The sequence below is a fragment of the Sebastes umbrosus genome, chromosome 11 (genome assembly GCF_015220745.1).
Source record: "Sebastes umbrosus isolate fSebUmb1 chromosome 11, fSebUmb1.pri, whole genome shotgun sequence".
In the NCBI taxonomy this organism is placed as follows: Eukaryota; Metazoa; Chordata; class Actinopteri; order Perciformes; family Sebastidae; genus Sebastes; species Sebastes umbrosus.
In genome coordinates, this window is record NC_051279.1 from 5,286,884 (window position 1) to 5,314,068 (window position 27,185).

Sequence of the window (27,185 nt, forward strand, 5' to 3'; positions counted from 1 at the left end):
CACTTGTGCCATATTACGATATTACGATATCCAAAAGGAAATATCTCGTTTCATATCATGATATTGATGAAATATTGATTATATTGCCCAGCCCTAGCATGCATGCATATGTACGTCCATTCAAGGCTTATTTCCAGCTTAATACAGCCACATGGTACAGCTGTACAATAGATACAGATATATCTGATAAAAACATAATATCTTGATATTGTAAACATTGATTAAGTGGCTTTAGACTCGCTAAAATTTGCAAAGACCAGTTAAAAACATACAGTCATTGAACATTATTAAATTTGGGATACATTTTAGCACAACTGTGGATTTTGTCTCCCATCACATACATTAACAGTACCTCAGGAGGCTCTTTTAACAGCCTGTATGAACAGGAGTAATAATTTCAGCAAGCAAAAACTGTTTCAATGTGAATCCAAGGGAAAAAGGAAACTGAAGCTCACTTATTGAATTGCAAGCATTATTTGTATGAACAGACCAACGTTTCAACACTACTGTGTCTTCATCAGAGTCAAAGTGGGCAAAAACAAAAAGGCAAACACATGTTTAGTCAAGCTAGAACAGGTATACAAATGTCATTGGATAACTGGTTGAACAGATTTTCAAATCTATTGAATAATGGTTCCAAGAGTGGGAGTTGCCACACCCCATGCACTATAATCACATCAGGAACACAGATATATCATAAAGTTATGGAGACAGAATTTCAAAGAGTACATGTACTGCACCCATAAATTGTAATAAATTAGAGAAAACGGGACAAATTCACTTCATTTAAGCCTAGGCTGAATTTGTTCCACTGTGTTAAGAATGAATCCAGTCTGCCTCTCTGCAGAGCAGTGAGTTCATTATGTCTCCAGGACAGTGGGATTTTTTTTTTATTCCCCAGAGCGTTAATGATGCTGCAGAGCCGTGGGTAGCCTGTGGATAATGCAGAGCAAAAAATAATAATAAAATAATAATAACAAACTTTATTTATATAGCATTTTTCTTAACAGGGTTACAAAGTGCTTTACAGAAAAAACAGCAAAAACACTTCGCTATAAAAGTGTTTTAATTAGCATTGCGTAATCCATGTGTTGTGTTCATATTTGCATTCCATCATATTTCTTTTTTTGTGTTATCAGAATCTAACAGTGTCTTCCTATTTTTGCAGTTAAAGAGACGTGTGGACAGTCCTCCCAACCTGGTCCCAGTGACTGTGAGTTGTTCTCCTGTTTGTTTGTTTCTAAATATAAGACATTACAGATTAGCTGTTGTTGAAAATTAGTTGTCATGTAATGAAATGAAACTGTTGAACGTTCACTATCATTTGTTAATATCATACATTTAATGTTATTCCATTATATATTTGATGGAAAAGATGCTGAGATGTTTTCAAGGTAGCCTACTGTAAATATGGCAAATATCTATAATAAATACATGGACACATAGGGTGTGCATAAACACTAGATCGGTCCATCATTAAGCAATTTTAATTTTCCCTAAATGTGTTTCAGCTGCAGGACCCTCAGCTAGAAACCCAGAATCTGACTATGAAACCTAATTCCTAATTTACTGCATGGTTGGATTTTTAGAAGAGGCCTAACTTGTTCTAAATAGAGTAATGAGAGAAGCAGTGGCAGCTGACAAGTGCTACATGGTATTATTCCATTTAAATGAATAGTTTGACACTTTGGGGAAATATTATTTTTCTGCGTTCTTTCTTAGAGTTGGATGAGAAGATTACTGTGATGTTTGTGCATTAATAGATTTTTATTCAATTGTCCCAAGAGGGATATTTGTTTTCACAGCCAGTACACAGAAACATGCAGATATACACATAGCAACACATAGCAACGTACAGATATACTTTAAGAATAAGAATAGAACTAGAGCCAGGAGACATTTAGCTTAGCTTAGCATAAAGACTGGAAGCAAAGGGAAACATTTAGCCTGGCTCTGTCTCCAAAGTTGAAACAATCTGCCTACCAGCACCTTTGAAGCTCACTCATAGAGTGCTGCAGGAATGAGTCCTAAAACCTGGAAATGACTTAGCATTTTATGCACATCTGGTTCCCTCATCTAGAAGTCAGTGGGTTTTTTATAGGAATGCAAATTTAAAAAAAAAATTTAAACCGATAACCGATCCTTGTTAACCGATAATTAACCGTTAACAGACAAGATTAGTGCGTTGCATGCAGCGGAGAGCGGTATTGATCATCTCATCTACCTCTTGGCAAAAAAAACATGAAGTCATATGAATGCCATCATAAAAACCTAAAGATGTGAGAACTTTACAGAAGGGCATTCGGAGAAAACGTCATTTCATAACTGTAAGATGTACCCTTATTCTTTCAGATGTAGATTAATGCCAAAATGATGAATCCACTATTTTAATATTTTTTTCCAAACATCATAATGAACACTTGATGGGTCACTATTCCTCTAAAACACTGCTGTATGAATCCTGTTTGTGTTTTATTTTATCCCCATTAGCTGTAACAACAGCATGTACTCATTCTGGGACCCACATGCAGTTAAAAATGTCTCCAATCAATGAAATACACATACAACTGAACTATAGAAATCACTGTTATATAATCTTAAGTCCTTTTCTCAGAAATGTATCAAGTTGGCTTCATGTTATCTTCTAATCGAATCCGTCATTGTAGAGTCACCATCTCTCTCTCTCTCCTCAGGGGAGGACAATATGGATTTGAGATAGAGCCAAGCTGATCGACAGGGTGAGCGATGTTGCATCCATTTTGGATCAACTCCTCGAAAAAAAAGTCTTCCAACCTGGGAGATATGATAAAATCCTGGCTATCCGTACCACTCGGGAGAAGATGAGGAAGCTCTACTCTGGTCCTCTGAATGCTGCTGGACCTGCTGGCAAATATGTCTTCTACAAAATCCTTGAGGAATATGAGCCATATCTCATTGATGACCTCAAGAAAAAGAAGTGAATCTTGTGGTAAAATTCATCATTAGACCAAATATACAGTCTCCCTAAACAAAAAATGTTTTTTTACAATAACATGGGGAAATATTAATGTTGGTGCTATGTCTCTGTGGGGGTTTTCTAAAAAAGAAAAAAAAATGCTTTTCAGCTTCATGTTTAAACAGAGTTGTTTCCCTTCAATGTACACTTAAATTAGTTGAAATGTGTACGGAGTGTGGTGCCTTTGCTGCCCTGATCAGTGAGGCTCATTTTTGATGAGATGAGTTTTCATGTAAAGTTTAAAACCAGCTTCAGCAAATATTTATCAGACAATCATGTAAGAAAGGAATGAAGATTCTCACCAGACATGTAATGTTTTTATCCAACAATTAACAAATGGAACGAGAGTCTGTTTTTAACCTCATTATTTTATGTAAATTAAAACATGCTTGATCATGAATTATTATCCACAAGTTCAGCATGTAAAGCAGGTTGATGTATGCCAAATATGTAAAAAAAAAAAATTAGTTTATTATATTTAGATATATATGTTTAATTACTTTTAGTGTGCCCAATAAGAATACGTTTATTTTTGGAGAGTAATTTGAAAATGTTTTCTATTTGGAATTTTTTATAAATTTATAATAAAATCTTCTGATTCCTATGTGTGGTTCTTACGTTTTCAATGAATCGAGTCTTAAAAATAGTATATGAAGCAAATATAATGATGTAATAGAGTGTAGAAATGAGTGCTCGTCTTTCCCTCCAGGTGTTTTGAAGATGTGCACATTGATCTTAACATTTATTTATTTCTGTAATTGTTCAGAGGGATCCTGACATATTTTTGCACAACTTTGTGCTTCTTTCTCAAAAGTGTTCAGGTGATTTCATTAATACAAGACTACCAGTACTGACAAGATCCTTACAATAGATTTCCTTGACATGCCTTTCTAAAGAATGTGGAGGTGAACTTTGCCAAAACTGAAACGATTCCCCAGAACAGCACTCCCTTCAGACCTGATAACACAGCTCAACCTGTTTTACCAGGGAGGAGTGAGTCAGAATCTCTCTCAGCTTCTTTCTGTTTTCTATCATCCTGTATCTTTCCAGTGGTGTTCTTCATGTATTCAAATCCCAACATTCACATTTTGGTCAAAGTATGTTTTAGCATCAAAATGCTATTTTCCCTTCAAGTCCTTCTAAAACCTTTTTCCCACATTGTGACCTGACGTAGGTTTCTGCATGATGACGCTGCTACATGTACAGTATATATATACTAGGGCGGGGACAATACACCTATCTCCTGATTCGAAACTATCACGATACTCTGGTGCCGATTTGATATAAATTGCGATTTCGAATCGATTTGATATTACGATTTATTCTGATTTTTGTTCACTTTTTCAACACTAGACTATGGGGGAAAGATTTAATCATACACTTCTAGGGACTTTTACTTTGGAAAATATCTAAATTAATACAGTAAAAGTGTTTGATTTTCAGCATGAATGTAGTCAGAGATGTGCTGAAGTCAAATATATCAGTCATTGTCAGGAATTATTTATTACATATTTTCCAGCAACCCAAACCCGGTACGCAGCGGCACGCAGAAGCACGCAGCGGTAGGTACGCAGCGGCACGCAGAAGCACGCAGCGGTAGGTACGCAGCGCTACGCAGCGCTACGCAGCGCTACGCAGCGGTACCAGCACTTCTACATTTTACTCCTTGACGTACTGGGACTTCTTCATGCGTACCGGAGCTTCTCACTGGCAGTAGGCAGAATTCTTTCGGCATCATTGGGCAAACATTTCATAATAACCTTTCAGCATATTGTAATTCAAGTGTTCTTTAAAAAATCTAGCCCGTGACGGGAGACTTTGGCCAATCACCGTTCATTTCAGAGAGAAAGTGTTCCTATTGGCTGTTCATTCAACGGAGGCAGCTGTCAATCACTCGCGAACTCCGATCAAACGGTCAAACTAGGCAGTGCTGATCAAATATGAATATATATCAATATCAATATTCTGTTACTGTAATGCCTATTTCTCGCCTTAAATGTTTTCAGAAACATCTTGTAGTGTACTGTTGAGCTGTAAAATGAGAAAGTTTGAGGCTCCAGCTCGGCTCTGATCGGTTGTTTTCCTCCATTCTCTGAAATTTTGCAGATTGCAAAAGGCCGTTAGGAGCACTGAAGGACACTGGAGGACACTGGAGGACACCGGAGGACACCGAGGAACATGATTTTTTTCAGATCACCTGTGCCATGTACTATGTTTTATAAAAATAACTTTTTTTAATTATATTTGCTCCAATCTCGCCTACTTCAGCTTTAAGTGTGTTGAATATATATGCCAGAATGGTTTATAGCAGCTGATGGTGAAATAAGTCCAGGATTTTTGCTTTGTTAAAATCCACAAGAGTAATAAGAAGGAACAGTGGGTGTTGTTTCATATTGATAATAATTTCCGACAGCATCTGAAGGCATCATTCGTCTTCCTTATCATCAGCAGCAGCAGCGGGTTGTTCAAGAAAGAGGAAGAGAACTCTGCACGTCCTCCTCGGTTCATCTGCAAACACAAAGTGTCCGTGATCTCTCGGTGAGAAATGCCTCCCAAAACCATAAAAAAGGTTTTAACAGACATGTTGGCGGACCTGTCAAAGGCGAACTTTGACAGTTTCCGTCACCAGCTTGTTGACCGCAGAGAAGAGCCGACGGTCAGACGCAACAGGGTGGAGGGAAAAAGCTACTTGGAAATCGCGGACGTGCTGGTGACAACTTTTACTGAAGCCAAAGCTCCTGAAGTGGCTGCGGAGTTACTGAGACAGATCGGGTGCTCCGATGATGCAGAGAAACTTGGTAAATATATTCTGGTTTGATGCAGAATGAGAACAGAACATATTCAGCTGCAGAGCATTGAACCATTAAAGTCTGCTTGCAGAGAAATGAGAGAAAATTGACAACGTTTAATCGAAAATGTGATTATTTGTAGTAGTTTCTACGTTGTTGAAGTTGAACATCAAATTGAATATCATTGAACTGACAGTTTACGCGCTTTATTTTTTTACTTTCACTGATGATTATTTATCAAAAATCTTGTTGTGTCAATGTGCTTTTCTCCATATCTCCCAGCCCTAGCATGTAGGGCAGCCTATATGGCACCGCATCGGTTTTTCACCACTGGAAGGGCACCGTAGAGGGCCCTTCATCACGTTTTATTGCAGTGTAATTGTAAACCCCACCAGTGCTTTCAACTTGCCCGATCTGCTGTCAGTTGCCGGTTGCATATTTTTTTCCTATGTTTCCTATGTTCACTGAGACACAATTACTGTAAGAAAAAATAGCTAAATTCATCCTTTTTATATGTTAAAAAGTTTCTGTGATTAAAAACAAAAAAAGAAGTACAAAGCCTGTGCATGCATTAGGGCTAGGCAACATGGAGAAAATCAAATATTTACCAAATCCTCAATACCGATATTGCGACGATGTTGTAGGGTTGACTATTGGTGCTTTCACAAAGTATTTACACAATGAGATTTTTGATAAATAATCATCAGGAATGTGGATATAATGACTAAGTGGGTAAAACTGCAAATAACAGAACAGTCTGGTAACTTCCAAAAATTACATCACTTTACTGTAATGCAGCCTTTACAACCAGGAAAAGACAACACTTGTGCCATATTACGATATTACGATATCCAAAAGGAAATATCTCGTTTCATATCATGATATTGATGAAATATTGATTATATTGCCCAGCCCTAGCATGCATGCATATGTATGTCCATTCAAGGCTTATTTCCAGCTTAATACAGCCACATGGTACAGCTGTACAATAGATACAGATATATCTGACAAAAACATAATATCTTGATATTGTAAACATTGATTAAGTGGCTTTAGATTCGCTAAAATTTGCAAAGACCAGTTAAAAACATACAGTCATTGAACATTATTAAATTTGGGATACATTTTAGCACAACTGTGGATTTTGTCTCCCATCACATACATTAACAGTACCTCAGGAGGCTCTTTTAACAGCCTGTATGAACAGGAGTAATAATTTCAGCAAGCAAAAACTGTTTCAATGTGAATCCAAGGGAAAAAGGAAACTGGAGCTCACTTATTGAATTGCAAGCATTATTTGTACGAACAGACCAACGTTTCAACACTACTGTGTCTTCATCAGAGTCAAAGTGGGAAAAACAAAAAGGCAAACACATGTTTAGTCAAGCTAGAACAGGTATACAAATGTCATTGGATAACTGGTTGAACCGAATTTGTTCCACTGTGTTAAGAATGAATCCAGTCTGCCTCTCTGCAGAGCAGTGAGTTCATTATGTCTCCAGGACAGTGGGATTTTTTTTTTATTCCCCAGAGCAATAATGATGCTTAGAGCCGTGGGTAGCCTGTGGATAATGCAGAGCAAAAAATAATAATAAAATAATAATAACAAACTTTATTTATATAGCACTTTTCTTAACAGGGTTACAAAGTGCTTTACAGAAAAAACATCAAAAACACTTCGCTATAAAAGTGTTTTAATTAGCATTGCATAATCCATGTGTTGTGCTCATATTGCAGTTTTGTGTTCATATTCGCATTCCATCATATTTCTTTTTTTTTGTAATGTCAGAATCTAACAGTGTCTTCCTATTTTTGTAGTTAAAGAGACGTGTGGACAGTCCTCCCAACCTGGTCCCAGTGACGGTGAGTTGTTCTCCTGTTTGTTTGTTTTTAAATATAAGACATTACAGATTAGCTGTTGTAGAAAATTAGTTGTCATACAGCATTTCTAGCATTACGATGTAAATATTAATAATCATTCCTTGTTGTTAATATGGTATAGTTAATGTTATTCCATTATATAAATGCTGAAATAATTTAATAAGTATGATTTTTTTACTCTCTAAAAACATGCTCTACCAAACGGTTGAACTGTCCTTTACTGCTAAAAGTAGTGTTTTGAAAATAATAAATTTACATTTGTTATGAAATGAAACTGATGAACGTTCACTGTGGTTAATATCATTTGTTAATATCATATATTTAATGTTATTCCATTATATATTTGATGGAAACAAATTATATCACTATGATTTTGCACCATTTCTGAGATGTTTTCAAAGTAGCCTACTGTAAATATGGCAAATATCTATAATAAATACATGGACACATAGGGTGTGTGTAAACACTAGATCGGTCCATCATTAAGCAATTTTAATTTTCCCTAAATGTGTTTCAGCTGCGGGACCCTCAGCTGGAGCAGCTGCTGTAACTACCATGGCAGAGGGTGAGTGCACAGGTAGCATGATGTCTTCTCAGTAAATGCCTTGAACTCATCAGATTGTCTAGAAACCCAGAATCTGACTATGAAACCTAATTCCTAATTTACTGCATGGTTGGATTTTTAGAAGAGGCCTAACTTGTTCTAAATAGAGTAATGAGAGAAGCAGTGCTGCATGGTATTATTCCATTTAAATGAATAGTTTGACACTTTGGGGAAATATTATTTTTCTGCGTTCTTTTTTAGAGTTGGATGAGAAGATTACTGTGATGTTTGCGCATTAATAGATTTTTATTTAATTGTCCCAAGAGGGATATTTGTTTCCACAGCCAGTACACAGAAACATACAGATATACACATAGCAACACATAGCAACACATAGCAACACATAGCAACGAGAGCGGTATCGATCATCTCATCTACCTCTTGGCAAAAAAAAAACATGAAGTCATATAAATTCCATCATAAAAACCTAAAGATGTGAGAACTTTACAGAAGGGCATTCGGGGAAAATGTCATTTCGTAACTGTAAGATGTACCCTTATTCTTTCAGATGTAGTTTAATGTCAAAATGATGAATCCACTATTTTAATATTTTTTTCCAAACTTCAAAAAGAACACTTGATGGGTCACTATTCCTCTAAAACACTGCTGTATGAGTCCTGTTTGTGTTTCATTTTATCCCCATTAGCTGTAACAACAGCATGTACTCGTTCTGGGACCCAAATGCAGTTAAAAATGTCTCCAATCAAGGAAATACACATACAACTGAACTATAGAAATCACTGTTATATAATCTTAAATCCTTTTCTTTGAAATGTATCAAGTTGGCTTGATACATTTGTATCTACAATAACAGAACAACAGAATATACTGATTTAATCCATATTAGTTGTTTGTGTTTAGCCCGGCCAAAAACCTATTTGCTCTCCCACTTGCACACAAAGGGAGAACCACTTTTTTAGGGGGGTACAGGGGGTCTTTAGGGGGAGATAGCAAGTCAACAGATGTCACTGTGTGTCAAATCCTTTACCTAAGTAGAAGTACCAAAACACAATATTTTTAGTATTATACGTTAGTATCAAGTCTTACACTGAGGAAATACAGTCTTACTCACGGGGGAAAAACACACACGTCGTGGCTTACACACGGTCACACCGCTGAAATACACTCTGGTTCGTTCCTGCTTCCAGTTGGCTAACCGCTGGGGTTGACTCTAATTAAGTGAAGAACATCATCACTAAAGGAGAAGCTTTAGGAAAGACTGGAAGATTTAAAGTACGGGGAGCTCGAGCATTTCAAGCAACTCCTGCAGTACACTGAAATGAAGAAAGGCCTCCCAAGAATCTTAATACAGTTAAGCAGACAGAGATGAAATAGTGAAGCTGAGGGTGAAGACCTACGGCCAGCAGTCTGTGGAGGTGACCACGGAGGTTTTAATGAAGATGAGCAGGAGAGATCTGGTGCAGAAGTTGTCAGAGATCAGCTCAGGATCCAAAGGTGTGAAAACCCCTAGTATTATTCAATATCAAAACTTTGGTATGCAGAGCGTGGTCTGTACTATTTTACTTTAATGTTACTCTTTTTAAAAAAATTCAAATTACATGTAGACAGTCAGGCAGACATTTAATAACTTTTTTTTAAAATTTCTGACAGCAATATATACAAAAACTGATGCAATCCATTTCTCCTCTAATTAAGCATGATTTTTACATCAGAACTGAGAAGATTTTAGTGTTATTATGCAGTTAAAGCTTCATATTATGTTTTATTCAAAAGCAACAAAATGTAACTAAAGTTGTTTATTATCATTCATGATTCATTTTCCAATTTATGTCTCCGCAGTGAAACGTCAGTCTAAACTGATCCAGAAAGTGAGTAATGTCACATCAGACACACTTCACACAGCACAGCTTTCATTTCATTGTTACAGGTTGACCGTGATCCTCATGTTGACAGTTAACAGTTTTTAAACCTGAAACATCACATCTGCTGTAGAAGTGATGAGAACATGTGATCAGGTGGCTCATTCCTATGGGTAGCACAGTGTCAGAGAGACTTAGAGACAGTCAATACAACACAATTACTAATAACCAGTTTATAGAAATAAATGTTACAGAAATGAACACGCGTAGAAGTATTAATAAAATCACCATGGTAACCAAATGTACGATTGTGCCTAATGTGGTAAATATTAGTTTTTACAATACTCACTTAATGACTTAAAGGTGCTATTGATAACATTGATAACATTCAGCCACTAGATGTCACATTCTCCCTGACCCGTTATATTGCATTTACTTCACCACAAGTCGTTGCCAGTCACTTACCGTCAATCTCAGCCATTTATCTGTTTTTTCCACACTAAGTGACGACCCAGAGATACCACGTGATACCAACGTTGTTTTACTATTGGCTCACAAGCCTTGTTAGAAGTGGGAACCAAACATCAGATATCTTCCACAGAGATAAACAAAACATTAAAATTAGACCTGTTAAAATGTTTAAAATGATTAATTCACAATCATAATCATTTTTTTCAGGAAAAGCCATACTTTTATTCAGCACCTTTCTAAAGGCTCTGTGGATGTATTATTTAAAAATATATTTATCTACATACAAATGTTATCAATAAGACCTTTAAATGCTTACATTGGTGCAAATAAATGTATGTTTCATCACTACAGTGGAGATATGACATAAATGCCCTCTGACTACTTTGAACCCATCAGGAAGTAACAATGACACGACTAAAGAAGAAGCTTGTGGAAACAATGGAAGATTTAAATTACAGGGAGCTCCAGCAATTCAAGCAGCTCCTGCAGGACACTGTAATGAAGAAAGGCCTCCTAAGAATCTCAAGACAGAGAATGAAGATGGCAGACAGAGATGAAATAGTGGAGTTGATGGTGAAGGCCTACGGCCAGCAGTCTGTGGAGGTGACCAAGAAGGTTTTAATGATGATGAACAGGACATATCTGGTGCAGAAGTTGTCAGAGATCAGCTCAGGATCCAAAGGTGTGAAAACCCCTAGTATTATTCAATATCAAAACTTTGGTATTCAGAGTGTGGTCTGTACTATTTTACTTTAATGTTACTCTTTTTAAAAAATGTCAAATGACATGTAGACAGTCAGGCAGCCATTTAATTTTTTTTTTTTTTATAATTTCTGACAGCAATGTGTACAAAAATTAATGTGATCCATTTCTCCTCTAATTAAGCATGATTTTTATGTCAGAACCGAACAGATTTTAGTGTTATTTTGCATTTAAATCTTCATATTATGTTTTATTCAAAAGCAACTAAATCTAACTAAAGTTGTTTATTATCATTCATGATTCATTTTCCATTTTATTTCTCCACAGAGAAACCTCAGTCTAAACTGATCCAGAAAGTGAGTAATGTCACATCAGACACACTTCACACAGCACAGCTTTCATTTCCTTGTTACAGGTTGACCGTGATCCTCATGTTGACAGTTAACAGTTTTTAAACCAGAAACATCACATCTGCTGTAGAAGCAATGAGAACATGTGATCAGGTGGCTCATTCCTATGGGTAGCACAGTGTCAGAGAGACTTAGAGACAATCAATACAACACAATTACTGACAACCAGTTTATAGAAATAAATGTTACAGAAATGAACACACGTAGAAGTAATTAATAAAATCACCATAGTAACCAAATATACGATTGTGCCTAATGTGGTAAATATTAGTTTTTACAATACTCTCTTAATGGCTTAAAGGTGCTATTGATAACATTGATAACATTCAGCCACTAGATGTCACATTCTCCCTGACCCGTTATATTGCATTTACTTCACTACAAGTCGTTGCCAGTCACTTACCGTCAATCTCAGCCATTTATCTGTTTTTTCCACACTAAGTGACGACCCAGAGATACCACGTGATACCAACGCTGTTTTACTATTGTCTCACAAGCCTTGTTAGAAGTGGAAACCAAACGTCAGATATCTTCCACAGAGATAAACAAAACATTAACTATGGACCCGTCAAAATGTTTAAAATTATTAATTCTTGATCATAATAATCAATTTTTCAGGAAAAGCCATACTTTTATTCAGCACCTTTCTAAAGGCTCTGTGGATGTATTATTTTAAAAAATATGTATCTACATACAAATGTTATCAATAAGACCTTTAAATGCTTACATTGGTGCAAATACATTAATGTTTCATCACTACAGTGGAGATATGACATAAATGCCCTCTGACTACTTTGAACCCATCAGGAAGTAACAATGACATCACTAGAGGGGAAGCTTCTGGAAACACTGGAAGAATTAGATTACTGGGAGCTCAAACATTTCAAGCAGCTCCTGCAGGACACTGAAATGAAGAAAGGCCTCCCAAGAATCTCAAGACAGAAAATGGAGATGGCAGACAGAGATGAAATAGTGGAGTTGATGGTGAAGGCCTACGGCCAGCAGTCTGTGGAGGTGACCACGGAGGTTTTAATGATGATGAACAGGAGAGATCAGGTGCAGAAGTTGTCAGAGATCAGCTCAGGATCCAAAGGTGTGAAAACCCCTAGTATTATTCAATATCAAAACTTTGGTATGCAGAGCGTGGTCTGTACTATTTTACTTTAATGTTACTCTTTTTAAAAAATGTCAAATGACATGTAGACAGTCAGGCGGCCATTTAATTATTATTTTTTTTATAATTTCTAACGGCAATGTGTACAAAAACTGATGCAATCCATTTCTCCTCTAATTAAGCATGATTTTTATGTCAGAACCGAACAGATTTTAGTGTTATTTTGCATTTAAATCTTCATATTATGTTTTATTCAAAAGCAACAAAATCTAACTAAAGTTGTTTATTATCATTCATGATTCATTTTCCATTTTATTTCTCCACAGAGAAACCTCAGTCTAAACTGATCCAGAAAGTGAGTAATGTCACATCAGACACACTTCACACAGCACAGCTTTCATTTCCTTGTTACAGGTTGACCGTGATCCTCATGTTGACAGTTAACAGTTTTTAAACCAGAAACATCACATCTGCTGTAGAAGTGATGAGAACATGTGATCAGGTGGCTCATTCCTATGGGTAGCACAGTGTCAGAGAGACTAAGAGACAGTCAATACAACACAATTACTAATAACCAGTTTATAGAAATAAATGTTACAGAAATGAACACACGTAGAAGTAATTAATAAAATCACCATAGTAACCAAATATACGATTGTGCCTAATGTGGTAAATATTAGTTTTTACAATACTCTCTTAATGGCTTAAAGGTGCTATTGATAACATTGATAACATTCAGCCACTAGATGTCACATTCTCCCTGACCCGTTATATTGCATTTACTTCACTACAAGTCGTTGCCAGTCACTTACCGTCAATCTCAGCCATTTATCTGTTTTTTCCACACTAAGTGACGACCCAGAGATACCACGTGATACCAACGTTGTTTTACTATTGTCTCACAAGCCTTGTTAGAAGTGGAAACCAAACGTCAGATATCTTCCACAGAGATAAACAAAACATTAACTTTGGACCTGTCAAAATGTTTAAAATTATTAATTCTTGATCATAATAATCAATTTTTCAGGAAAAGCCATACTTTTATTCAGCACCTTTCTAAAGGCTCTGTGGATGTATTATTTTAAAATATATGTATCTACATACAAATGTTATCAATAAGACCTTTAAATGCTTACATTGGTGCAAATACATTAATGTTTCATCACTACAGTGGAGATATGACATAAATGCCCTCTGACTACTTTGAACCCATCAGGAAGTAACAATGACATCACTAGAGGGGAAGCTTCTGGAAACACTGGGAGAATTAGATTACGTGGAGCTCAAATGTTTCAAGCAGCTCCTGCAGGACACTGAAATGAAGAAAGGCCTCCCAAGAATCTCAAGACAGAAAATGGAGATGGCAGACAGAGATGAAATAGTGAAATTGATGGTGGAGACCTACGGCCAGCAGTCTGTGGAGGTGACCACGGAGGTTTTAATGATGATGAACAGGAGAGATCAGGTGCAGAAGTTGTCAGAGATCAGCTCAGGATCCAAAGGTGTGAAAACCTCTAGTATTATTCAATATCAAAACTTTGGTATGCAGAGCGTGGTCTGTACTATTTTACTTTAATGTTACTCTTTTTAAAAAATGTCAAATGACATGTAGACAGTCAGGCGGCCATTTAATTATTATTTTTTTTATAATTTCTAACGGCAATGTGTACAAAAACTGATGCAATCCATTTCTCCTCTAATTAAGCATGATTTTTATGTCAGAACCAAACAGATTTTAGTGTTATTTTGCATTTAAATCTTCATATTATGTTTTATTCAAAAGCAACTAAATCTAACTGTGAGGGCTTTGGTTTAGGACCCAGAAGCAGACACAGCTGGATGGTGGTTGAAAGTCAGGTGGATTTATTGTAATAAAGGTGGTGAGGGCGCTGGAGAAGGCAGGGGACAGGCAGGCTGTTGAGCAGGGTGGAGTAGCTGGAGGAATGAGCTGCGGCGGCGTGAGGATGGCTCGATAGGAGGCTGGCACTGGAATCCAGAAGACAGGAGAACACAATGTTAGATAACAGAAGCACTAGGAAACACAGGAATAACTCTGGTAATTATCATACAGAGCGGCCGAGAAAATACCAACTGGTAGGCAGAACAATCTGGCGAGGACTGGCAGGAAAGCTGGTGTTCTTGTACTGTGGGTTGATTAGGTGATTGTTGACAGGTGCAGAGTGCAGAGTGGAGAGTGAGACCAGGTGCTTGATGAGGAAGCCGCGCCCCTGCCACATCCACAGGCAGGGGAGGGGGAGACCCAGGGGAAGCAGAACACTGAAAAACTACTGGAGTCAAGGCCAGAGACGTGACAGGACCCCCCCCTCAACGGGCGCCTCCGGGCGCCCCAGGCTTGTCTGGATGCTCCCGATAAAAGTCCCGAATGAGGGAGGCATCCAGAAAGAAGCTGCGCGGGATCCATGAGCGTTCCTCTGGGCCATAACCCTCCCAGTCAACCAAGAACCGGAACCCCCGGCCTCGGCGACGGACGTCCAGAATCCGCCGAACAGTGAAGGCAGGGTGATTGTCGATGATCCGGGGGGGTGGAGGGGGTTCGGCTGGAGGGCACAAGGGGCTGGAAGACACAGGCTTAAGCAGCGAAACATGGAACGTGGGGTGGACTCTCAGAGATGAAGGCAACTTTAACTTGATAACAGTGGGATTAATGATCTTGTCAACTTCAAAAGGTCCAATGTATCGGGGAGCCAATTTATGGGACTCCACCTGAAGGGGCAAGTCACGGGAGGAAAGCCATACCTTTTGACCGGGTTGGTAAGTGGGTGCAGGGGATCGATGGCGGTCAGCAAGGCGTTGATTCCGGACAGCTGAACGGAGAAGGGCAGACCGGACCTCTCTCCAAATCCGCCGACACCTTTGGATGTTGGCTTGGACCGATGGCACCGCCACAGCCTCCTCCTGGACTGAGAAGAGGGGAGGTTGATAGCCTAGAGAGGCCATGAAGGGGGACATACCTGTGGCGGCGCTGGTGAGTGAGTTATGGGCATACTCAACCCAGGGTAACTGTCTACTCCAGGAGGACGGGTGGTGAGCAGTGACACAACGCAGGGCTGCCCCGAGATCTTGGTTTGCCCGCTCCGTCTGCCCATTCGTTTGAGGGTGGTACCCAGAGGAGAGACTAGCTGTGGCACCCAGAGCCTGGCAAAAGGCCTTCCAGACCTGGGAAGAGAACTGTGGTCCCCGGTCAGAGACGATGTCCTGGGGGATGCCATGAAGACGAAACACATGGAGGACCAGGAGGTCCGCAGTCTCTGTGGCTGAGGGTAATTTAGGGAGAGGGACAAAATGCACAGCCTTGGAAAAACGGTCTACCACAGTCAATATGATTGTGTTACCTTCTGACGGGGGTAAACCGGTGACAAAGTCCACAGCTATGTGGGACCAGGGTCGGCTGGGGACGGGCAGAGGGCGCAGGAGACCAGCTGGGGGTTGATGGGAGGCCTTGCTGCGGGCACAGACGGAGCAGGCGGACACGAAGGCACGGGTGTCGCGGGTCATGGATGGCCACCAGAACCGCCGTTTGATGAAGGAGAGGGTGCGGTGGAAACCAGGGTGGCAGGTGAGCTTAGATGAATGGCCCCATTGTAGAACTTGAGATCTGGCTGAATCAGGCACAAACAGACAGTTAGGAGGGCCATTACCTGGGTCTGGATGAGAGCGCTGTGCCTCCCGTATGCGGGTCTCAATCTCCCATGTAGCTGCGGCCACCACACAGGAATGAGGTAGAATGGTTTCTGGCTCAGAGCAGGATTTCTCTGGGACAGACTGGCGGGAGAGGGCATCAGGTTTGGTGTTGCGTGAGCCAGGACGGTAAGTGAGGCTGAAGTTAAACCTTCCCAGGAACAGAGCCCACCGAGCCTGGCGGGAATTTAGCCGTTTAGCAGAGCGGAGGTAAGAGAGGTTTTTGTGGTCTGTCCAAACTACAAATGGCTGCTCAGCCCCTTCCAGCATGTGCCTCCATTCCTCAAGTGCCAGGACCACCGCCAACAGCTCACGGTTTCCCACATCGTAGTTGCGCTCTGCCGGAGAAAGGCGCCGGGAGAAGAAGGCACAGGGGTGCAGCTTGTGATCCTTAGGAGACCGCTGAGAGAGGACGGCCCCCACACCTGAATCAGAGGCATCCACCTCCACAACAAACTGCAAAGAGGGATCAGAGTGAGTTAGAATTGGAGCACTAGTGAATAACTGTTTCAGAGTGTCAAATGCTATGTCAACCTCCGGCGTCCAAGTAAAGGGGATGGCTGGGGAGGTGAGTTGTGTGAGAGGGGCCGCCACTCTACTGTAGTCTCGAATGAACCGTCTGTAGAAGTTGGCGAATCCTAAGAATCGCTGCAACTGTTTCCGTGTAGTGGGTTTGGGCCACTCAGCCACCGCCTGAACCTTTGCTGGGTCCGTCTTCACCTGCCCCTGCTCGATGATGAAGCCCAGAAAACTCACAGAAGTCACGTGGAAGTCACACTTTTCAGCTTTTACAAACAGCTTGTTTTCCAGAAGACGACGGAGCACTAACCTCACATGTTGAACATGTTCTTCCATGTTCCGGGAGAAGATGAGTATATCATCTAGATAAACAAAAATGAAGTGGTTCAGCATGTCACGGAGGATGTCATTAACCAAGGCCTGGAAAACTGCAGGGGCGTTGGTGAGGCCAAAGGGCATGACTTGATACTCAAAATGGCCCAGGGGAGTGTTAAATGCAGTCTTCCACTCATCTCCTTCTCTGACTCGGATCAGATGGTAAGCGTTCCGGAGGTCCAGCTTTGAGAAAACAGTGGCCTTGTGCAGGGGCTCGAAAGAGGGGTCGATGAGGGGTAGTGGATACTTGTTTTTAATGGTTATGTCGTTGAGGCCACGGAAATCAATACAGGGGCGTAGGGTGTGATCTTTCTTTGCAACAAAGAAGAAGCCGGCACCAACAGGAGAAGAGGAGGGTCGAATAAAACCAGCAACTAGTGAGTCGTTGATGTACTTCTCCATAGCCTCCCTTTCGGGACGGGAGAGTTTATAGAGACGGCTCGAGGGAAGGGGGGCACCATGGTGCAGGTCTATAGCACAATCATAGGGCCTATGTGGGGGCAAGGTTTGGGCCCGCTGCTTACTAAACACCTCACCTAAGTCATGGTACACAGGAGGGACTGAAGAGAGGTCAGGGGGCTCAAAAGTAGGAGCAGCAGTTAACTGAGAGGGAGCTAGGGCTGACTGGAGACAGTGGGAGTGGCAAAAGGTGCTCCAACTAGCAATAGATGCGGTGGACCAATCAATATGGGGGTTATGGAGTTTAAGCCAGGGCTGACCTAGGACCACAGGAGCATGAGGTGAGGGAATAACTAGCAGTTTTATAGATTCGTGATGATTACCTGACAGGATGAGACTCAGGGGAACAGTGTGATGAGTAATGCGGGCCAGGAGCCTTCCATCCAGCGCATTGACATCCTTAGGAGCAGGAAGGGCTTCAACATGGATCCCAGCTTGGGTAACGAGGGTGGAGTCAATGAAATTATCATCAGCCCCAGAATCAACCAGAGCAAGAAGGGGGATAGAGTCACCCTGGCACACAAGGGATGCATTAAATTGCATACGGGGGTGAGGGGCTGATGGAGAGGTGGAGGTGTGGCTCATCAGGGCCTCTCCAGTTCCGGATGAGCCTAATCTTTTGGCAGGTGAGGACAAGAAGCGAGGAAGTGGCCAGCCTTGCCACAATAGACACACACACCAGCCTTGACTCGCCGTTGGCGCTCTGAGGGTGAGAGACGAGCTCGTCCCAACTGCATGGGCTCCTCCATTGAGGGTGATGCTGAGGAACTGAGGGGCTGGCTGGTGAAGAACTGGCTGTCAGGGATCACCCGGGGGGCAGGTTTGGACTGGAAAGGAGAAGTGGAGGCATGCGGGCGGCTGGCTCTCTCCCTACGGCGTTCACGAAGACGGTTGTCTAAGCGTATGGACAGGGAAATAAGGGAGTCTAAACTATCAGTCTCATCCCTTGCAGCCAACTCATCCTTAATATTCTCAGCTAACCCATGAACAAACACTCCTTGTAAAGACACTTCATCCCACCCACTCTCTGCTGCCAGGATCCTAAACTCAACTGCATACTCTGCAACTGATCCAGAGCCCTGACGGAGGGAGAGGAGACGGTTAGCAGCCTCTTTACCCTGAACAGGATGATCAAAAACTTTTCTCAATTCAGCTATGAATACCGGGTAAGAATTACAAATAGGAGACTGCCTCTCCCACAAAGCTGTAGCCCACTGAGAAGCTTTACCAGTAAGTAAACCCAAAATAAATGCTATGCGTGACTTATCTGAAACGTAGGTGGTAGGTTGCTGCTGGAACACGAGAGAACACTGGAGAAGGAACCGCCCACAAGCCCCCAAATCCCCAGAGTAGCGTTCTGGAGTCGGAATGAAAGGCTCACGGGCTAGTGGGGCTGGGGTGGCATGCCCTTGTGGAGGCGTTGGGAGCGCTGGTGGGGGGTCAGCTGGTGAAGCTGCTGTGGCAGATGAAGCTGTGAGATGGGCGTTGACCTGGTCCATTTGGCTGCCGAGTTGGATGACATTGGAGGAAAGGGCTCGCAGATTCTCCACCAATTCACGGAGGATCTTGTCATGTTGTCCAACCAGCGAACCCTGGGAGGCTAAAGCATGGCGGAGTGAATCTGTGTCTGCTGGGTCCATGGTGGCCAGATTGTTCTGTGAGGGCTTTGGTTTAGGACCCAGAAGCAGACACAGACACAGCTGGATGGTGGTTGAAAGTCAGGTGGATTTATTGTAATAAAGGTGGTGAGGGCGCTGGAGAAGGCAGGGGACAGGCAGGCTGTTGAGCAGGGTGGAGTAGCTGGAGGAATGAGCTGCGGCGGCGTGAGGATGGCTCGATAGGAGGCTGGCACTGGAATCCAGAAGACAGGAGAACACAATGTTAGATAACAGAAGCACTAGGAAACACAGGAATAACTCTGGTAATTATCATACAGAGCGGCCGAGAAAATACCAACTGGTAGGCAGAACAATCTGGCGAGGACTGGCAGGAAAGCTGGTGTTCTTGTACTGTGGGTTGATTAGGTGATTGTTGACAGGTGCAGAGTGCAGAGTGGAGAGTGAGACCAGGTGCTTGATGAGGAAGCCGCGCCCCTGCCACATCCACAGGCAGGGGAGGGGGAGACCCAGGGGAAGCAGAACACTGAAAAACTACTGGAGTCAAGGCCAGAGACGTGACACTAACTAAAGTTAATTTTTATCATTCATGATTCATTTTCCACTTTATTTCTCCTCAGTGAAACCTCAGTCTAAACTGATCCAGAAAGTGAGTAATGTCACATCAGACACACTTCACACAGCACAGCTTTCATTTCATTGTTACAGGTTGACCGTGATCCTCATGTTGACAGTTAACAGTTTTTAAACCAGGAACATCACATCTGCTGTAGAAGCAATGAGAACATGTGATCAGGTGGCTCATTCCTATGGGTAGCACAGTGTCAGAGAGACTTAGAGACAGTCAATACAACACAATTACTAATAACTAGTTTATAGAAATAAATGTTACAGAAATGAACACACGTAGAAGTATTAATAAAATCACCATAGTAACCAAATGTACGATTGTGCCTAATGTGGTAAATATTAGTTTTTACAATACTCTCTTAATGGCTTAAAGGTGCTATTGATAACATTGATAACATTCAGCCTCTAGATGTCACATTCTCCCTGACCCGTTATATTGCATTTACTTCACCACAAGTCGTTGCCAGTCACTTACCGTCAATCTCAGCCATTTATCTGTTTTTTTCACACTAACTGACGACCCAGAGATACCACGTGATACCAACGTTGTTTTACTATTGGCTCTAAAGCCTTGTTAGAAGTGGAAACCAAACGTCAGATATCTTCCACAGAGATAAACAAAACATTAACTTTGGACCCGTCAAAATGTTTAAAATGATTAATTCACAATCATAATAATTTTTTTCAGGAAAAGCCATACTTTTATTCAGCACCTTTCTAAAGGCTCTGTGGATGTATTTTTATTTTTTTTTAATATTCGTCTACATAAAAATGATATCAGTAAGACCTTTAAAGGTACTGTTTGTAACTTCTTACACTTATAAATGGGGGTTGGTGTCCCATGCGCGCTCGCGTGTGGCTACCTTGTTCCAACACAAACTACATGGAAGCACCAAAACTGCACTGTTATGTCTAGTGAAGCCCGTCTTGCACAATAGTGTTAACTCTTCCTGCTCCAGCCCCCCGACCGCAGCCAGAAGACACAGGGGAGACTGTAGCTTTGGTCTCCAGGGCCGGAGTCGGTGCTGCTCTGCTCCTCTGCCTGCTTGCCTTCGCTCACACACCACGCTCGTTCTCACTCGCTCCACCTCTCACGTGCATGTGCACACACTACACACTGCAGAAGACGGGAGTCTGAAGCAGGACAACACAGTATCAGCATCTCTTCATGGAGAGACCTTCGTCTGGTCAGCTAACATTACTGCCGAGCAGGTGAAATATAGAGTGATATTGTGGTTTTAGCCGACGTGTGTCGCCTCACTGTTTTGGCCGATGCTTGTTCATGTCTATGTAGAGTGAGCACAAGCGAGAGCAACAGGACGCTAACCTACGTTGACCTTACGGCCATAGCTGTTAACAAGCCATTCCTGATTCTTACATAGAGTCCCTTTAAAGGGAATATTTATAACTTTCAGAAATGCTTGTTAACAGCGACACCTGTGGCCGTTAAGTCAACGAAAGTCAGCGTCGGCATCGGTGATGTTGCAAAAAGACACATCTCCAATTATTTGCAAAAATGATTGTCCTCTGCAGCAGGTCTCCAGTGACTGGACTGAACTTGAACCTGAAGTGAACAGTACAGATGCAGATGAGGCTCCAACATACAGGTAAAAATAACATCCTATACTGCGTCACAGCAAACTGGAACTATAGGAAACACTTAAACTTAGATCTTGAGTTTTTTTCACAGAAGGAAAACTAAGATGCAAGATTTTGCAGCAAATAAAAAAGGCAGATACTCTCTAAGTTTACATTTACTCCATTGTGTCCCGTCATGTGCACATACACAAAACTTTTTTCATTCTTATTTTAGCCTACAGTCTGAAGCAGGAAACTTTGAATGCAGCGTCTCTGGCTTGCGCTGGGTCTGTAAGGAAAAGGTCAGCTTTAAGTACCAGTTCTGCTCTTTGAAGAGACACATGGAGAGGATAGAAAGCATGCAATACATGCCTGCAGGTCCCCTAATGGACATAACAGTCATTGCTGGGAAGTTGGATGAAGTGCACCTGCCACACTGGATCTGCATAGGTAAGTGGACATGAAGAAAATAATAAAATAAGATTGAATACATTTTTTAAATTTCTGACAAAAGCTGATGCAATCCAATTCTCCACTAATTATGCATGCTTTTATTTTGTACAGATGACAACCCCACAATATTAGACAAGTTTGCAGTCCTACGCATAGATGACTGTGGAGATGTTGTGGAAAAAGTGTCTGAGGTCACATCGTCCCATGTCAAGCTGTCTGAACCAGCTTTCTCTCTGATAATGACCGTGATAAAGATGCTGGTGAACGTTTGCTTCTCAGTGGAAATAAACTCTAAGGTGTTAATATACGGGACCAAAACACCATTCTTCACACTCCGTGTTTACCTGATCCCACCTGATCCTGGTCTAATACAGGTCATTTCTTATCTTACTATCACCAATACCAATCATAATAAGATACAGATTAGCACCACAAATAACTTGATAAATCCACAACACAGACAACATTGTTGTTTTTTTCTGCAGGATTTGGAAAAGTCTGAATCAGCCGATGGATACAGAAGATTCAAAAAGCCACACCCAAAGAAGCCGTTGAAAATGAACGATGAGTTCATCCTAACGGCAGAATTGGGCGGTGAAAATTTTTTCTCTGACGTATGTTTTTAATTACTTTGAAATTTATGGAGTGAATTGTGGTTCAAAAATTAGTTAGATACTATAGGGCGAGTACAGTGGTTTGAAACTGATTGGTGGTTTTTGATATTTTAAACAACAAAATTGACAAAATTATCCAACTTTATTTTACCGCTCCACTGACCATTACACCATCTGTGTGGCACTATAGGCGTGTTACTTTCTCCAGCTACTGTAGTGATGAATTCATAGAGAGCTCCAGACCCGTTCCAACCTCAGGCAGAGCTTCTTGCTGCCTTCAAATGGGACTTGTGAGCTTGTGGTTACGACATAAGAAGTCGTGTACATAATATGTTGTGCACATAATATGCTTGGCGTTCAAATGGTTAAGACGTGAGAACACCGCTGCAAGGCAACGGCAATATTAACATTATTTAATACAAAATATAATTTGATTTGACAACACTACGATGTCGAAATTCGCTGACTATGCAAGTAAGTACATAGTGTGCGCAGTGTTTTACATGGAAGCGTACTCACGAAAGTATCCGAATTGAGACACAGCAGTGAAGAAGAGAAAAAGATTATGATGCACTCTTGCTCAAAGTGTAACTCCCTTATTTATTGTTTTATTCTTTCACAGACATTACAGCTCCTACATGAAAGCACAGAACCAAATTTCTCCGAAGTGTTCATTGAAGATCCAGGCACAGACTTAACGCTCAAGCTCGGAAAAGAAAAAGGGAGTCCACCAGTATGGACCTGTGTGATTCGACAAAGTCAGTTTTAAATGATATCACAAGAATTAATCTACACTGTCTATGTACCACTTTCATTTTACTGAATATGCACCATTAGTGAAGCAGATGTCTAACTGTTAAATAAAATCAGAAAATCAGTGACATATTCCTATTTTCTTTCCCTCTGCCTTTTTTTTTTTTTTCAGAGGAATACCAACGCACCGATGGTCCTATACAAGGTAAGACATTTCTAATAATTAATATTTGGAAGAGTTGCACGTTTGATTTCAGTGTGGAAAAGCTCCGCTCAGTCTGTTAGTCTGCTCTGAGACACACACCCACCATTTATTATACAGCAACCATATTAATAATGTTTAGGCCTTTTCTGCTTACAGAATTATTACTCGACTAACAACATCCTGCAGAGCATGTACTCGTTGATGTTTCTTGTCAATAAAATGTTTATTAGAATTGAACTACAACTTGAGATTGAACCAGATTTTGCTTTACTGGGGACTAAGGCTGTCAAACACGTTAACGCAAATTAATTTTAACTACACTAATCTCATTAACCAATCGATCTTTAGGAGGTTGTAGTGGGCTCACTCAGATAGAGTGAAGATACTGGCATCTTATGAAACTAGACAACCTCAGGAATCCATTGGCACCAACATGTCATACTAGCATGTTGTGAAGGAGGCTAAATAACACTCTAAACTTGTGCTAAATTGGCGAGGAAAAAAACTGGCATGCCATTTTCAAAAGGGTACCTTGACCTCTGACCTCCAGATATGTGAATGAAAATGGGTTCTATGGGTACCCACGAGTCTCCCCTTTACAGACATGCCCACTTTATGATAATCACATGCAGTTTGGGGCAAGTCATAGTCAAGTCAGCACACTGACACACTGACAGCTGTTGTTGCCTGTTGGGCTGCAGTTTGCCATGTTATGATTTGAGCATATTATCTATGTTAAATGCAGTACCTGTGAGGGTTTCTGGACAATATTTGTCATTGTTTTGTGTTGTTAATTTGATTTCCAATAATAAATATGAATATATATTTACATAAAGCAATCATATTTGCCCACTCCCATGTTGATGAGAGTATTATATACTTGAGAAATCTCCCTTTTAAGGTGCATTTTGATAACAAATTTGATTAATTTGTGATTAATCACAATGAAAGGGACTGTTTGTAACTTCTTTCACATATAAATCAATCTGTCTCGGTGTCCCATGCACGTTCTTGTGTGGCCACGCTGTTCAGACGAGACTCCAACACAAACTACACGGAAGCAGCAAAACCGCAAAGTTCTATCTAGTGAAGCCCGTCTTGCAAAACAGTGTCGGAGGACGCGGGGCAGACCGTAGCTTTGGTCTCCAGGACCGGAGTCTCTGCTGTACTCTGTTTCCCGTGTCTTGTGAAGTGACGGGGCTCCGCGGCGAGAAACGTTATCATCTCTGACCGGGGCTCCGGTGTCTCACCTGTTCCCTCCGGCCGCGGTCGGGAGGCTGAGGCAGGAAAAGCCAACACTAGGATCAGCAGTGATTCATGGAGAGACCTTCGTCTGGTCAGCTAACATTACTGCCAAGCAGCTGAAAGAAACTGTTTTGAGCGATGCTCGTTCATGTCTATGTAGAGCGAGCACAAGCGCGAGCCCGACGCTGACTTAACAGCCACCGGTGTCGCTGTTAACAAGCATTTCTGATTCTTACAAACAGTCCCTTTAACTATGAACAATCATGCGATTAATCGCAAATAAATATTTGAATCAATTGACAGCCCTGTGATAGTCTGGCGACCTTTCCAGGGTGTACCCCGCCTGCAGCTATGATCGGTGTGTGTCTGTAGTTTGACGAGAGCACACTGTGAGCCACAGCCAGCAGACAGGAAGCCTGTATTTCTTCATAATTCTGCAACTCTGCATCTTCCCGCATGTTTATCCGGAGTTGTGCAGTTAATTGTGTGCTTAATTGTGTTTTAGAACGTAACCGCTGTGAAGCAGTAAAAAATGTTATATTTCTCTGATTCGCTGTTTTGTACTCACTAACGCCGCTCTCTCTCTTCAGTCACTCTGTAGCTCACTCCACCATCGCTGCTCTCTCTTCCTTGCTCGCAAGTTGAGCTGAGGAGGAGGGGCCAACTTTGAATGCGGTCTGTTTTCAAACAGCAACTGACAATGGTTACATATTATACCTTAAACCTGAATCAGTTTGTTTTTCATCCCCTCTGTCCTCAGGGCAGCACTTTGTGGATAGACATCGAGACAAGCTGATCAGCAGAGTGCACAACATTGCACCCATTTTGGATCAACTCCTCAGCAAAAAGATCATCCAACAAGAGAGTTATGATGAAATCCTGGCTATCCCTACCAATCAGGATAAGATGAGGAAGCTCTTCTCTGGTCCTCTGAATGCTGCTGGATATGATGGCAAAGAGGTCTTCTACAGAATCCTTGAGAAAAAGGAGTCATCTCTCATTGGTGACCTCACGAAAAGCGTGTGGTGAAATTTATATTTTGACCAAACAAGTCTAGTGCCCTAAATAGAGAACAATTATTTTTCTCATCTTACATACCTAAAGATAACAGAGTTTTAAAACCAGCCTGGTTAAGCTCACAGGGCAGAAAAATAACAACGGCTTTATACCGTCCTGACCAAGTGAAAAGTTTACAAGTTACAGGTCAACAGGTCAAATGCCTGTTTTTCCCTAAAGACTGAGAACTGATGGAAAACAGTCTCAACAAACTAATTCTGCCATTAAAATGTACAGTACATGAATTAATGTGTTTTGCTTTGCTAACATGTGTTCTAATAACAGGAAGCTGTTGACACAACAAATTAAACCAAAGCAAGTTGAAATAATTACAGGTTGTAGATAAAAAAAAACTTTATCTCTATGTTAATCAATTGATGAGATCCTGTTACATAAACATTTTTACATATGTATATTATATGTATAATATATGTAATCTTAAACAGAAATTAAGGTGCACACTTAATGCCTCAGTTAATCTTATATTTGCTATATATTTTTAATCTAGTTGAAGTGTATTACACCTTTTAATGTTAATTGTGAACCATATATAAATTGATACATTTTTTTAACATAGAACATACAAAATTAAGTATATATATATATATATAGGCCTGTCTGTTGTAGTGTTTGTAGTGTGCATGTTATGATAACAAGGTTCATCTATGTTGTGTAATTGTTTAATTCATATTAATTCAATTGATCAAGTTTTATTCAGAGGTTTATGTCCTGTAGATATATCTTTGAAGCAGATGAAGCCCAGATGTCAAATATGAAATAATTAATTATGTGAAATAAATTAGCTAGTGTTAATCCAACAAAAGAAGTTTAGCTGAGTCTACTCCAGCCTACCTGAAAAGAGAACCTGAACCTTCTGAAATGCTCCAATATGGTTAAAGAACCTGCCATGCCAAACCATCTCTTTGTGGCTCTGTTGCCTTGCCGCTATGCCCTGAGGGCTGAGACAGCTCTGTTCCCCGTTGTGCTGGTGGAACCAGCCAGTGTGAAGAAAAGAGACTTTAAATAAAGACTTTAAGTCAACAACATTTTGAACTGAGTGACCCCTCCAGCTACGAGCTTCTTCCAGCTGAAGAAATGGCACAAAGATGCTGCACCAGACAGAGAGAGACGGTGATGGAAAAATGCAGCGGGGCAACGTGCCAGCCGACCATATCCGAGGATGCCCGAGGACGCCAA

The 27,185-nt window shown here is 40.9% G+C and overlaps 1 protein-coding gene across 5 annotated transcripts in view; it reads left to right on the forward strand.

Annotated features, from left to right (window-relative positions):
- The first annotated feature begins 5,418 nt into the window (after positions 1-5,418).
- The window catches only part of pycard (PYD and CARD domain containing), a 42,982-nt gene continuing 21,215 nt past the window's right edge, over positions 5,419-27,185 (forward strand). The window contains exons 1-16 of one of the 5 annotated variants that reach the window (XM_037784255.1): positions 5,419-5,793; positions 7,603-7,671; positions 7,820-7,828; positions 8,183-8,230; positions 11,590-11,618; positions 12,480-12,765; positions 13,113-13,141; positions 14,003-14,288; positions 20,075-20,103; positions 21,618-21,691; positions 21,898-22,112; positions 22,227-22,489; positions 22,601-22,729; positions 23,352-23,487; positions 23,655-23,687; positions 25,693-26,289. In XM_037784255.1, coding sequence (XP_037640183.1) covers positions 5,541-5,793; positions 7,603-7,671; positions 7,820-7,828; positions 8,183-8,230; positions 11,590-11,618; positions 12,480-12,765; positions 13,113-13,141; positions 14,003-14,288; positions 20,075-20,103; positions 21,618-21,691; positions 21,898-22,112; positions 22,227-22,489; positions 22,601-22,729; positions 23,352-23,487; positions 23,655-23,687; positions 25,693-25,961 — 2,157 coding nt within the window. In that variant the 5' untranslated portion in view covers positions 5,419-5,540 and the 3' untranslated portion in view covers positions 25,962-26,289. Of the gene's footprint in view, positions 5,794-7,602; positions 7,672-7,819; positions 7,829-8,182; positions 8,231-9,424; positions 9,725-10,069; positions 10,099-10,956; positions 11,243-11,589; positions 11,619-12,479; positions 12,766-13,112; positions 13,142-14,002; positions 14,289-20,074; positions 20,104-21,617; positions 21,692-21,897; positions 22,113-22,226; positions 22,490-22,600; positions 22,730-23,351; positions 23,488-23,654; positions 23,688-25,692; positions 26,290-27,185 lie in introns of those variants that run through there. The other 4 variants (XM_037784254.1, XM_037784252.1, XM_037784253.1 and 1 more) reach the window with 4 other exon arrangements.